This window comes from Hemibagrus wyckioides, linkage group LG13, assembly GCF_019097595.1.
Source record: "Hemibagrus wyckioides isolate EC202008001 linkage group LG13, SWU_Hwy_1.0, whole genome shotgun sequence".
In the NCBI taxonomy this organism is placed as follows: domain Eukaryota; kingdom Metazoa; phylum Chordata; class Actinopteri; order Siluriformes; family Bagridae; genus Hemibagrus; species Hemibagrus wyckioides.
In genome coordinates, this window is record NC_080722.1 from 16,468,780 (window position 1) to 16,483,629 (window position 14,850).

Genomic DNA, 14,850 nt, shown 5'->3' on the forward strand with positions numbered 1-14,850 from the left:
CACGCACTGCGCTACTGTACTGCACTTTAACAACCATTCAAGTTAAAGGTGCAGGTTAAATGCAGCTTTCATACTTTATAGGTGTCAAATAGAAGTGAGGACTATTTGCCTGTACCTTATTAAATAAATAAAACATTTCTAGTTAAAGCTTTACCATTTCAAAACATTCAGGCTATAAACACAGTGCTTATATAACGTACTAACAAAACTTTTTATTAGGTTGTAGTGAAAGCAGAGAATATGTACAAGAAATAAAACTTACATCACTTGACTTGCTATAACCGGGTGAGTGAGTTGATAAGCTTATGTTTATAGGCTATAAGAGAGCCTTATTAAGTTTATACTGAGTTCAGGTGCAAATATAATGCCTGGTGGTTGCATATGACGTGCAAATGTAGGAGATTTCGTCCCACAGTATGTGATTTAGAAACTTTTAATCAGTCAAGGAGAGGAAAGTGTTCTTGTTGCGTTGAAGCTGTATGTGTGGAGAATTAGTGCAGTAAAATTCAGTTTATCACATTGCACCAAATCAACAGCTTTCAGTATTAAAAGACTCAGTGGCTTTGCTGTATTATGTTAACAAATACATTAGAATTTATTAGACCTCTAGAAGCCAAACACAAGGGAAATAGACATTTATGGAGTAAATAGCAAATATGTTTGTATGAATACACATTCAATTACACAGAACATAATATAATATAATATAATATAATATAATATAATATAATATAATATAATATAATATAATATAATATAATATAATATAATATAATATAATATAATATAATATAATAGAATAGAATAGAATAGAATAGAATAGAATAGAATAGAATAGCATAAATAGCATAGAATACAACTGAAGCAGCTGAACTGTGTATATTTTCTAAGGCCAAAGATACTGTTTAACAAATACAAAAAGATCTGTATGACATACATTTACTGACAATATATGGATGGATAGATTTCCCTCCTCGACTGTTGTATGTTCGCTGTGCGTGAACTTGACTATCGTGTGTATGACAGATAATGATGTAATTACAAACTGATACGATCTCATGACGTCTGCGAGGAACAAAACAAGTAAAAGTTTTCCCTTATAAGCTGCACACGTCCACTATCTACTGCTTAAAACTCTGCTTTCCGCATACACGCATCAAGTGCAGGAAATTTTTTCCCCTCAAAAAAGCTGACACTTATTTATGTAAATATGTCATGTATAAATTTGCATAATTTAAAAAATCTAGTTTTGTTGTAATGTTAGAATTAAAATGTTTAATTCAGAAAAAAGTTTGAAATCCTTTTCATGAAATAATCATTTAAGAGAAAAGATTTTCAGAAAGTTTGTAGGAAGATAAATCCATAGATAATTTTATTTCAGCTTGTTTGTTCAGGAAATCACAAAGGTACTTTCATAAAATTGATTTATTTCATGTTTCGGTATAAAATTCATCATTACACAACAATTCAAAATTTCTGGAAGAGTTAATTCAATACTGTACATTTTTCTCCGTTTATTAACTTCTGTATTATTGGTTGAAAAGTTACATTATTATTATTATTATCAATATTTTACTGTGGCATATACAAATTCAGCTGGCAACATGACCAGTTAAGCACTCTGACAGTTTCATCAACGCTGTTGGATATTAAACAAACAGGCTTGTGTTTTTTTTTCCAGAATTGTGCCATCATTTCATAATAACTCTGATCTTCTCATCGCCCAGCAGGAGCCTTAAAAGATTTGTATAATAAATTAGAATCCTTGGAATATAATACAATGAAATTATTTTGTCTAATACCTTCAATATAAAAAACCAAACGATAATGTTCGGTCTACGTTATATAAATAAGTAGTAGACTCACCTTACAAGGGCTGCAGCTATCAAGCCGCCACTAATAGGGCCAACCCAGTATACCCAGTGATAATCCCAGTAACCAGCCAGCAGTGCAGGTCCGAGAGCTCTTGCAGGGTTCAAACAGGTGCCAGATACATCACCTCTGAGATACCAAACACATGAAATTCTAATGTAAATATACAGGCAATAAAACCAATGAAGCATCTCTGATCATTGATCCTATTCGCGCACATAGATTTTAAAGGACTGACTGATTTGGTTAATCAGCGTATTCTCCTCCAGACAAAAGCAGAGGTTACTGAATGAAGGCTATTAATATGCACAACAGTGATAAAACTGTGAATACAGTATAATTATGCATTCTTGTCCTACCCTGCCAGGATGTTGACAATCACAGTGCAGCCCACCAGGAAAGGTACCATGGGACTCTTGCTTTTCCCATTTACTGCCCCCAGGAGCACGACCATAGTCACCAGACAGGTCATTGCTATCTCAGCAAATATAGCCCCTGGTACTTGTTCTTCTGATTGTAGAATGGTAAAAGCTGCACCAGTGGCATTTATGTAGTTTTCCTTCGATGTCATGATCTGAAGAACACATCATCATTTTTGATAAGCCTATTTTATTTATAAATAATTTTATATGGCTAGGTGATATTCTTTCAAACTTTAAAGCTATTGCATCAACAACAGTATAGAAATAGACCTACCTTTGACATTGCAGCACCAAGCACACCTCCAACAAGCTGGCTGATAAGATATGGGATAACCATTGCAAACTGCATTCCTCCACATAAGAAAATCGCCAAAGTAAATGGTGGGTTGAAATGGGACCCACTGTGAATCCAAACAGTTCTTATTTAGACCTTATTACTATCAAATACACAAGTGTCACAAAAATAGAAATGATACAACAAAGGCACTACCTGATCTCTGCCATACAGGCTACCATTACAGCCACAGCCAACCCATGCACCAGCGCCGGCTGCAGACGACCAGCTGCCTCTACATTCTCAATCACTGATACACAACCAATAAAGACAAAAAACATAGTCCCAACCAACTCAGCAATGCATGGCTGGATTATTCTCTCAAACCTGTTGGGTGGTTTAGCTTCCTTTTTGACCTTGTCTTCTGAAGATCTCTCTAGCTCTCTAAGCTCCACTTTCTCTTCTTCCATCTTCAAGCAAATACGGTATGTTGTAACTGCTTTGGTAAAAGACCAGGGTGTAAATGACTAGTAACCTCTGTACTGGTATTTATAAATAGTTCCATTTTACTATCACTAGGCTGACACAATAGGAGTGTTATTACTTTGACCCTTATTTCCAGAGTCCAGACTGTTTGCAACAATCCACACATTTATGACACAGTCGGAGGAAACGTCAAACAACCTGGCAGGAGATGAATAAACTGGTCCTATCAAGTGCCAAACATCATAAGAAATGGGATTTTGTAGGTTACACTGAGGATATTCAAGGTTGAGACTGCAAATATTCTTTTTTTCTTAATTCTATTGCTGGTTCTGTGCTAAATTAAAAAATATCCAGCATCTGATTGCATGTCCTTCACTATCTTTTTCTTTTTCAGCTGATGCTGGAACACAAGTTTATTAAAGGACTGAAGATACAATAATTTTTTTCTTACATCTTGTGTCCCAGAATTATTGGCACCCATGGTAAAGACAGGTATAAGATGATGTTTAGGGAAAAATATCTTTGTAGTTATTTAGCTTGATTTCACACAGTATGTAACAAACTTTTCATTTAATTACATTTAATTCTAAAAGAAAACCAACAAAAAAACAACACATTACCATTATCGGCATTCGTAAATTTAGTGCAACATCCGTTGCCAACGTGACGGCACTGATTCATCTCCTTTAAGGGTTGTTGAGTGTGGAGAATACAGAGTAAGGAATCTTACGATCTCATGCTGTAAGGAATCCTGCAGAGGCTCAGCCCACTATTCTGGAGCTTCGCTGAACGTTAGATTCTGTGATCATTGAACCATTTTTGAGTGCACTTGTATATTATGTTTTTATAGCCATTGTCTGATTTATGAGGTTATTACACTTTTGCATGATTTCAGTTGGGTATTCTGTAATCCATGTTGATGAATGACTAAAGGTATATTACCTGAGGTAAACTTAAAAATATAATATAATGCATTAATAATATGCTTTATGTAGTTATATTTTCTTTATATGTCCAGGTGTGCCGACGACTGTAATAAATATTTTTGTGGAAAAATATGCTTATGCATTTAATTTTATTAAATGTACCATTTTAATAAATAATACATTTAATTGAAAGACTTATGTGTCTCATATGTTCAGTTTTTCGATTAAACTAATTAAGCACATGCATTTTTTAAACAAAGGATGGAAAGTTTTCTGGAGTTGACTGTGTAGTTTAACAGTATAAAATAAAAGACCATCTCTTTGGTCACAAGGAATATTGTCTTCTACAAGGGAGCTATGAAACTGTAGAGAACAACTGAGTCATGGTGATACTATAATATTACATTCATCCAGCAGTTTCAAATTTTTTTTTTTTTTATTTTTCATCAAAACACAAGCAAATTGCTTCTGTATTATTTAAAAACCTATGAACACAGTTTAATCTGCAAGGCAAATGTGCAACAGAGAGTGGTGAAAGGTATTTTTTACTCAATTTAATGTCTTGCATTTTTGTATGCTGGGACAAAGTGTGTCCACAGAGAATTTTCACCAAGAGGTAATAACATTTATCTTATTTTTAATCTTATCTCTTATCTGGAAAAGCTCATTACTGTAGAGCTTTTTTTTTTTCTTCTTCCATGTTTCAGCTAAACACACGCAATGTTGACTTTTTTTTTTTTTTCTTCAAAACATTTTCCAGTTCCAGTAGGAACACATGTATGGATATTAACATTCTATATCCTCTGAAGACCATTGTATCAGTGGCATATGGAAACGGTTTGCCATGTCATATATTGCGTAAGAACTTGTTTATCTAGGCCACATCTTCCACCATAAAACCCCAACCGCGTGTTAAATTTGCTTATCAGTTTGGATCACTGTCCAGCTTTGTGTTAACTTTATCACTTCACTCTGAGATACTGCACAGCTACAATATTCCATTCAAAATGCTGATCTTTGATCTGAATATAATATGAGGGCTGTTGAATTTTGATCTCACACTAATTAAAGCACTCACCTGTTTCTGAACAATAAAACACAAGGGCGGTATTTAATTTGCACCTTTTTTTTTTTTTCCCAAAGGCCACTGTGTTGTAAGACAGCACATTAAACATCAGAGCATTCACAAGGAATCATTTCATCTACATTTTATCATCATACAAAAGCAAAAGGTTTTATTTTATACACGATTAATCCAAATTATATAAGCAAACACAAGGTTGAACGGGTAGAAGATTTGTTTTTACAGCAGATTGGAAGAAACAAAATACAGCTTTATACAGTTATATATATAAGTTGTTAGTCTGTTACAGTGTGAAAAATAATGGGGAAAAAAAAACCCTAAACAAGGTAAAACTGAGTGAGAGACTTTCTACATAGAGTCATTAAATGGCTATCTAATCAAAGGTATGCTATGAATGACCCTCATAATTTGTAGTTAAATCATTTAAATACCACACGTGTCTTCTTGTCACCCAGCATTAACCTAGAACAAAGAACACACAAACAATTACCCATTAAAATCCATATACACTAACACTAGGTTATAATATTCTACACATCTGTCCAAGAGCTTGTGGTTCATACTCTACCTGATAAAGCAGACAGTGAGCACAGCACCAATCATAGGTCCAATCCAGTATACCCAGTGGAAGGTCCAGTGATTAGCCACCACTGCTGGTCCAAAAGCTCGAGCTGGATTCATGCATGCCCCAGAGATCATACCCCTGTTAAATAAATATTAGTCAGTCTTATTTAAATAAACCTGCTTTAGCCATTGAGTAAGCTTTCGTAACTTTTTCCCCCTTTATCTGAGGTCACATGACATTTACATCACAAGCCGGAAAACATTCATACAGATTTTACACATTTCCTCTAGTGTTTTTGCACTCTTCTCAGCTTATTAATAACCCTTTATTAGGTTCAGACATACGTCTTTGAGCAGGGACGACTAATATATTCAGTAGACAAACACTTCATGAGTAAGACTGAGACACTGCATGCATAAAAGATATTATACACCCATTATAGACCCCATAGTGGATAAAAAAAAGATTTACCCAGCCAGGATATTCGCTGTTACTGTAAGGCCGATAAGAAAAGGAGCGAACTGGCAACGTGTTCTCCCGTTTACAGCCCCCATGCTGACTGACATGGTCAGGAAGAGAGTCATCACCATTTCAGCCACTGTTGCAGCTCCTACATCGGCGCTACTACTGACAGCTGTGAACGCAGCTCCAGATGCATTACTGAACTCAACAGCTGGGGAGATAGCCTAGAGCAAACAAAATAACTTCCTTAGAAAAATATGCACTAAAGCAAGTATTACTATAAAAAAAAAGACATAAAATAGCCATTAGCTGGTGATTTATCTATTATAATAAACAACTTGTTAATATCTTTTGACTAATGTTGAAAATTAATATGAACTTGATGTATTATAGGAATAACTGCATAGCCATGTAGTGTTGCTTTAATTAAAATCACCATTAGCCAAAAGACCACAACAGCATAATTAGTAAGCATTAGTACTGGTCAATACTTATTAGTCTTACTTTGGCAAGGCCAGCCCCGATCATTCCACCAAACAGCTGCATAAGTATATATGGAACAAGAAGGACCAGCTCCATTCCTCCCACAAGGTAGACACACACCGTTACAGCTGGATTAAAGTGACCCCCACTAAAGAAATCACAATTCAAATCACAATCATTTCTTAAAGCTTACAGTAAATTACAGTGAAACTGAAATGCTAGCCTTCAACTAACTACAGCAAGCAGTTCTGCAAAATTTTTCATTGCTTTAGTCATAGAAAATAAATCTGTTTTATTTATTTATTAAACAAGTGGCAATGATATTGTTAATTAATATTATTTTATAATAGAACTGGAAAAGAAAAATCCTAAAAGTACAGCTCTGAATTCCTGACCTGATCTCTCCAAACAGTGCAATAACGATAGCCAAGGCCAGTCCATGTGCCAGCGCAGGCTGAATACTGCCTGTGATTCCCACGTTGCCGATGACTGAGATGCAGCCGACAAATATGAAGAGAGACGAGCCGAGCAGCTCGGCCAGGCAGGGCTGTACGTAGCGCTCGAAGAAGCCCATGGGGGCGTCCTGGTCTTTCTTAGGCTGGACAGTCTCTTCACTGGCCACAGTAAATAGCTCACACTTGGACTCAGTCATGCTTCTCTACGATCACCAGCACACTGTCCACGTGTCCTCCAATCTAACGCTGATAAAGGTGCATGTGAGGGAGGGCAAGAGGGTGGGAGAGGGAGGACCAGGCACCCCCCCCCACCTCTTTTCACCCATTCAATAGCCACAGAAACCACCCACTTGTAAAATATCTGGGGTGATGGGCATAAGGTTATAGATGGGTACTGCTTATCCTTGAAAATCTTATCTGTGACCATAAACAGCATATACAACAACACGTCCGTGACGTACATGAAGTCTGTGTCAACTCGCCTCACAAAAATTGGCACCTATCAATCCCACAAATCATCATTTACAGACAAATATGAACATCTCTGACAAAAGAGAGAAAGGTACAGTACCATACACCAATTGTGTGCTGCACAAGGTCACACTGGGTTAATGTTTCCCCCAAAATATGCACTCAAACACGTGGGAGACACTGATGATATCAGGGTCCAGTGTCCACTGTTATTCTTTATTTGTCCAAAATTCCGGCCAAAATGCACAGACAGGATTTAACATTTATTACACTTGTATTTTGTGTTAAAAATCTAATGTGAAGTTTAGATTACTATAGTGTGAAGAACAAGGTGCATGAGACCTAACTGTATGACATGCCATATAATTTTATTACTCTTCAAGCAAATTAGCACCTTGTTACTTCCAGATCAAAATAACAATGTGCCAGAATTCAGGCACACACACACACCATACACTTTAACAACAATGCCTGTGCACCTGAATTTTGAGTAGCCGCAGTTATTTAAGCAAGCAATCATGTGGTAGCAGCGTACATATAAAATCATGCAGACACAGGCCAAGAACATCAGTCATGTTCACGTCATTCATCAGAACGAAGAAAAAGTCTGATCTCTCTGATTTTGATAGTTGCATGGATGTTGGTTCCAGATGGGCTTGTTTTGAGTATTTTAAAAACTGCAGAAGCAGAAAACTACACCGGGTTTGAGTGACATCAGTTCAGCCAAGAACAGGAATCTGAGGCTAGCATGAGCAAAGACTTTTACAAGGTTACAAGAAGTAGTAGTAATAGTTGTTTTTGTTGCTATTATTATTATTATTATTATTATTTTTATTATCATAAAACTTCCATTTGCAGCCTGACTCCTGACAAGGGAGATATTAAAAGAGAACAAAGGCAAAATAAGACAATTTAGTGGACTCATCTTTTTTTTTATTGACGTCACGAAGGAAAAATAAGTTGAAATGACTTCCTCCAATTCATGTTGACACAAAGACTTCTAGTCCTCCCAGCCAGGTCAGAGTTGAATTCAAAACCCAATCTGTGAAATGCCTGAGAAAGTGAAAAATATCACCGATCATCATTTCTGGACATTTATAAGTATTTGAAAGCAGCAATATTTAAGCTCACCTAGATTGAGTGTGTCCTTCACTGCCCAGCAGATACTGTAATGCTGAAGAAGCTGCTGGAGTAGCTCTTTCTCGTCTAAAAACTCCAGCCTTTCAATCCTGTGAATGCAAACATTCTCATAAGACATTCCGAGAAACCAAATGCCAAGCCCAATCTCTTTATGGTGCCAAATATCCTAAATGCATTGTTTCTAGTGAATGTAACAATTCAAACCCAGATTCTGTCACGCACATTGTACTAGATTAGTCATGAAATCCCATTGGCACAATACACAAGCTGCTTTTTTTTTTTCACATCCTGTACCTGCTTATGTCTTCCTGAGGAAGCAGGCTATAGACCGCCATCATGTCCAGTGCGTTCACACTCTCCCATCCTGTAGAGAGGAAACGTTCCTTCTGAAACAGATTTCATGATAAAAACCATAAGCATCTGTACAGATTTTTTTGAATTCACTACAAGATAGAAGCAAAGATAAAAAAAAAAATGCAAGCATAGACTTTTACACAGTTGAACCGTGTTATCAGTATCTAATCTCAGGTGAAGCTGCATTTAACCTTCCTGCACTTTGAAACTGCTCATGTGGGACTCAACAGCAACAGCAACAGCTGCGGCACTAAAACACATCTGAACTTGACAGTTTTGTCTAATTCCCAACCACCTGTTGGGCACTGAGCAGTCAGTAACACTGCAAACAACACTATTTGCAAGTAATATGTAACGCAAAGCTCTCACCTCCAAGAAAATCCAAGAATCTCCAGATTTAATTTAAGCTTGCATGATCAAATGGGACAACCATGCATTTTTCTCATTTTTAGTAATGTTTTCTATTCTTGACAAATCAGAACTGGCCATGGGCAAAAGCATGTATGACCCACAGCAGATCAGCTAGAGATGTGAGTTTAGGGTAACACATTACCGGACAATCGCATACACAATCTACCGTGCCACTTCACAAAGGCTTCACAGTGATTATGGGCGGAGCAAACAGCTCTTCACAAAACAGCCTTCAAAGATTTTCTGTCTGTATCACTCACATACATTTAAAACAAAATACGGTCAGCTCTGTTTTTCAGTACCATCACATCACACAGAGAAAACAACTGATGTCTCCAATATCTTTTACCTGAGAATCCAAAGACTGGCACACATCCACTCCAGCCAGATTACACTGTCGTCTCTGCAGATTCTCAATCATGACCTGCCCAAAGCGGTCAGCCATGTTCACCTGTAATGAGAAGGTAATTAAAGGAATTGCAAATTAGATAAATATTTCACTGAATAATGCCTGATTATTGTTATCACCTCCTTACTGTGCTTTGATTTCTATTTGTAGCTCATTTTAAATACAACAAAGGCTCCTCTTTGCTGGAGACATTAATCCTAAATCACATTAACTGCTCATCTGTGACTGTATTTGTGTGTTACCTGTTCATAGTTGATGAACATGGCCGTGTGGAAGGTGTGTGCTGCCCAGTGCACCAGTTTGGAGGATTGCTCTGGGGTCATGTACACAAGCACGCATTCAGAAACAAAGAGTGTTGGCAATCTAATTGGGGAAAAACATGAAGACATAAAATAAAAACAATGACAAGCAGGGTGGAGTAAGCAGCTGCGTTTCTCCTATAGCGCTGCTATGGGGGACAATATAACGTCAATAGGTTGTGACCACAAACGGCATGAATGCTGCAGTATATAACAGTTTCTCAATGTTGGTTGAGGAGGTACTACTTGAGGATATTAAATTATATTTAAACAGCAATAATAGACAGTACAAATCTTCCAGGAAGGATTTCCAAGATTTTGGAGCGTGGCTGCGGGGATTGATTGATTCATTCATAAGAGCATTAGTGAGATCAGGCCCTGTGGTGCAGCTGGTGTTTTAGTTCATCCTAAAGGTGTTTATTGGGCTTGAGGTCAAGGTTCTGTGCAGGACACTTGAGTTCTACTCTAACCCTGAAACCATGTCTTCATGGGCCTTGCTTTGTGCACAGAGACACTGCCATACTGGAACAGGTTGTTCCACATACTATACATGTGTGTTATTCAGAGGAAGTTAAAGAAAGGCGTTTGAAGAAAGTGCCCTTGAAATCGAGGTCATTAATGTCGTAGACATTCTACATTTGTAAACATTTCCAAGACTCGACGTCGCACAACTGAGATGATGAGCTTTTTTGACGCACATGTGGATATTTTAATAAATCCCTGGTGTACTATTGTTGTGAAGGCTATTGGCACTGGGATACTCAACTAAACAATAAAGGTGAAAATTATATCAAGCCAATGTGGCCAGCCAAGCCCAATGTATTTGTTTTGCCTGTGACGTCAATGAACGTAACATTTAAAAACCTGACTGTCATGCACAAAGTACGTGAGATTAGTCACAACATCCCACGGCCTTGAAGTGACTGAAAAGGTGAACAATACACAGCACATTTAATAGAAATGACTGAACCAGGTTATCATGATCAGGATCATCATCACAGCATTACTTGTATCTATAAATGGATAAAGTAAACTGTGATATTCTTTAGTCAAGTCAAAAATATTTTATTTCATTTGAACCATATATAGCTGACGCAGTACACAGTGAAATTAAAACAAAGTTTCTCCAGGACCCTGGTGCTACATAAAACAACATTATTATTATTATTATTAAATCATTTCATCATTGAAAAAGCCTGTCACTTTTTATTCTCCTATTTCCTATAATTATTTTATTCACTTTCAATTAATCACAGATATTTCATAGACTAGATCAGAAATATATGACTCACTCTGTATTAATGTGGAATTTTCTGAGTTTTTCCTCCATGCCTGGAAGATCTCGGAGATCAGCACCAATAATACAGTATCTGTCCGAGTCCAGGTTGTGGCCATCTGTTTCAGAGACATATACAAGCATAAGAGCAGCTCCAAGGACAACATTCAACATTAGTAAAGCTCAAGTTATTACCTAATAGGAGTGAATCAGCTGAATGGGTCTCAATCAAGGGCTTTGACAAAGGAGGTTTTGTCCTGCAGAAATGGAAAAAGGACTTCGTATTTTTTTTTATACACTCATAGTCTCTCCAAGTAAAACAAAAACTAATATATATATATATATATATATATATATATGTGTGTGTGTGTGATTATTAAAAATATTCAGGGTAATACTTAATCCTCTACATGCTTATAATTTCTATGAAATCACATGGAGTCGTTTTTCCCCACTCAGGATGAACTTGTGTTTATACATCTGCTGTTAGGCATGTAACTGCACTTTGAGTTCACCTTCCTTTAAGTGATCTTTGTGCTGTAGCCTTTCCTGGTGTACCATGGCCTTCCTTTATCTAAGGCATTCTGAAAGGCTATCTGAAAATATAATCAGCTAAGAATGAAAAATATTTTGTAAAAAAGTATAGAGATTTTTAATTTCCCCTATCTGTTGAGACTTCTGGGACACCCTGTATTATTTATACAGCTCTTTAACGTGGCTTCATACAGAAGTGGAAACTATGCTAGTTGTTTATGATGCACATTAAAGCTAATGCAGTTCTAGATTCTGCTGCTTCCATTAGAAATTTATGCCTTTATGCACTAAAAGTGAACACAGTATGTGAAGACAAAGCACTTTGGAAGGACATAATTCACATATAGAAGGAAGAAAAAACTTGTGAAAGAAACTGACACTACAAGCAAATTTGACCACTGTCTTGGTGTATTTTAAATATGTCTCAAAAAGTGGATTAAATACCGGTGCTGTGTGCATTATATAGTATAACACTCCAATTCAGAGACAGAGAGATAGAGATAGAGAGAGAGAGAGAGAGAGAGAGAGAGAGAGAGAGAGAGATGTTGCATACAACAAAAAATAGCAATGCAGTTATATAATGAGGTCACTGACAGATGATAAAAGACAAAGTTTTAAAACAAAACAAATATTAGTATTGTTAAATAAAACCCCAAAACTATATGGAGAACAAAAAAAGAAATGATTTTGTCTTGTTTCATGTTTTCATAGCCTTTGGTTCCCTCTACAGGCACTGAACTTAAATGACATGTTATAACCATGATCAGTACATTAGCTAACAACAGGTGGTGACACAAACGGAATAAATAAAAAACTCAATTCTACACCTTACTTGATATGATGTATCTTCCTGGCAACAATCATAGGGAAGTCAACTTCAAAGTACTTTTTCGGCAAAGTGTTCTCAGCCTAACAATTAAAACAGGAGGTTTTTATGCAACATTTTGCCAGCTGATCAAAAATAATCAATGGTTTGAGTAAGGTGTCAGATGGTAATGTTGCTCATTAAACAGTAATATAAAAACACTAAAAAAGAATAATAATAAAACAAATTACACTCCTACACCAGGTTTTCTTTTAAACCTACCTTCAGTCTCCAGAAAGTGGTGTCCAGTCCAGCTCCGAGATTCACCACCTGGCAGTCACACTGAGTCTTTTTAAGAAACGCATCAAGCAGGTGATTCACTCCGTGGACACGGGCATAATAGCCTACAACATGAAACAATATTATATATATTGATTGACATGAATCAATATTAAATATATAAAACTACTACAAAACAAACAAACATGACATCATGGCATGCCAAATGAGATGGAGATGCCTGTATATGCCACATACGGTATCTGTAGACATCCATCTGTGTCATGTGTGTATGTTATGACAGAAATACACTTTACCTCTGTTAATCTCAGGTGCCTTGCGTTCACCTGTCTGACGCACAAAATACTGGATGTAAGGGTCATTCCAGTATCCTTTACTGGTTGCAAACCTAAGAATAAATAAAAGCAAATCAGTATGAATCCAAATTAATATAAATCAGTGTCAATCTAAATGGTTTTCTTAACCTCAAACAAGTCATATTTCACAGCAAAAACATCCTTATTGTATAGCTAATTTAATGCACAACACATGAAGTTTGCTTCTAAAAGTCTGTTAACCAGATTGTTTCTACAAATATGTCACTAGCTCAGTCTGAAGGAATCCATTGCATTTGAGAAGCAAGCAGACAAAAGAAAAAAATAGGTTGCCAGTCAGTCATGATAAGACAAGTTTATCATTGTGTTTAGTTTTCATCGTACCATTCTACATAAATCCTCTAGAGCCTTGTTCCTCACGGCTCAACCTTCTGTCCCTAGCTTTACACCATCTGCAGTGTATGCTTACCCATTTTCTATTTCGGTCTTAGCTTCTACTTTTATGCATATGACACTCAGATACATCTCAAAGGCCAGATATTGCATTAAAATAATGCTACATAGATTCAAGGACAGAAATTTATTTGTTGCCCCCAGAATTCTGTCTAAAATTCCATAATTTTAAATGTATATCAAATATAATACAAATGTTTACAATTTAGCCATAATTTTAGCAACATCCACACCTTTGATCAGCTTTACACCATCACCTGGCTTCAACCAGAATACTGAAACCTTGATTTATGCTATTTCTGGTACCACAAATAAACTTCATAGTTCATAGTCACACCAAACCTTCATTACCTGTACTTCAGCAGTTAAGTTAAATTGTCTTTATTTGTCACATATACATTACTGCACAGTGAAATTCTTTCTTCGCATATCCCATCCTTGGGGGTTGGGGTCAGAGAGCAGGGTTAGCCATGATGCAGCACCCCTGGAGCAGGGTGAATTGGGAGCCTTGCTCAAGGGGCCAATGGTGGCAGCTTGGCAATGCTTCCAGTCAACAACCCAGAGCCTTAAACACTTGAGCTACCACTGCTTGAGTAACACCGGTTACCCGTCTCATAAAGAATCAACACAGAGAATCATCAGGCTTCAGCTATTTGATGAAAAAATACTACAAGACCTTGAACTGTCTTATCTCTCAGAGCACTTACAGCCCTACATGCTGCTCAGGATTTTTATTACTGCTGGGCGATAAGACTAATATTGATATGTGTTATTAAATTTTAATGATTTAATTACAAAAGTGAGCCGCTTAAATGATTAAATGTTTGTACAGATTTTTATTTTACAGATTTTTTTTCTAAAATATGCATACATTATAATATACATTATAAATAAATCGTTTCTATAAACATTATAAAAAAAAATCACTGAATAGGTTTTTTATTATTCGTTGCATCTTAATAAATATGGACTCCGGTCTCGTGCTATGATGTTACTGTCTGATCGCCCAGCTGTAATGACCCTCAGTGATGATGAACAGTGTGTTAGAGTGACCA

At 36.5% G+C, this 14,850-nt stretch overlaps 3 protein-coding genes across 3 annotated transcripts in view; all 3 read right to left on the reverse strand.

Moving 5' to 3' along the window:
- Positions 1-1,352: 1,352 nt before the first annotated feature.
- On the reverse strand, positions 1,353-4,070 carry aqp8a.2 (aquaporin 8a, tandem duplicate 2). The gene is made up of 5 exons (XM_058406791.1): positions 2,785-4,070; positions 2,569-2,695; positions 2,232-2,446; positions 1,867-2,001; positions 1,353-1,734 (listed from the first exon to the last, which is right to left on the reverse strand). Exons 1-5 carry the CDS (start codon positions 3,036-3,038, stop codon positions 1,692-1,694), a joined length of 774 nt encoding a protein of 257 aa, XP_058262774.1. The 5' UTR covers positions 3,039-4,070; the 3' UTR covers positions 1,353-1,691.
- Positions 4,071-4,486: 416 nt separating this feature from the next.
- aqp8a.1 (aquaporin 8a, tandem duplicate 1) lies at positions 4,487-7,893 on the reverse strand. Its single transcript, XM_058406986.1, has 5 exons — positions 6,970-7,893; positions 6,596-6,722; positions 6,101-6,315; positions 5,633-5,767; positions 4,487-5,526 (listed from the first exon to the last, which is right to left on the reverse strand). Exons 1-5 carry the CDS (start codon positions 7,224-7,226, stop codon positions 5,484-5,486), a joined length of 777 nt encoding a protein of 258 aa, XP_058262969.1. The 5' UTR covers positions 7,227-7,893; the 3' UTR covers positions 4,487-5,483.
- Positions 7,894-8,411: 518 nt separating this feature from the next.
- lcmt1 (leucine carboxyl methyltransferase 1) overlaps positions 8,412-14,850 on the reverse strand; it is a 6,944-nt gene continuing 505 nt past the window's right edge. Inside the window, exons 3-12 of the mRNA XM_058406984.1 lie at positions 13,325-13,416; positions 13,011-13,132; positions 12,756-12,832; positions 11,585-11,646; positions 11,406-11,508; positions 10,057-10,177; positions 9,755-9,856; positions 8,935-9,026; positions 8,632-8,729; positions 8,412-8,553 (exon numbers count right to left, since the gene is read on the reverse strand). Of these exons, the coding sequence (XP_058262967.1) occupies positions 8,531-8,553; positions 8,632-8,729; positions 8,935-9,026; positions 9,755-9,856; positions 10,057-10,177; positions 11,406-11,508; positions 11,585-11,646; positions 12,756-12,832; positions 13,011-13,132; positions 13,325-13,416 (892 nt within the window). The 3' untranslated portion in view covers positions 8,412-8,530. The remainder of the gene's footprint in view (positions 8,554-8,631; positions 8,730-8,934; positions 9,027-9,754; positions 9,857-10,056; positions 10,178-11,405; positions 11,509-11,584; positions 11,647-12,755; positions 12,833-13,010; positions 13,133-13,324; positions 13,417-14,850) is intronic.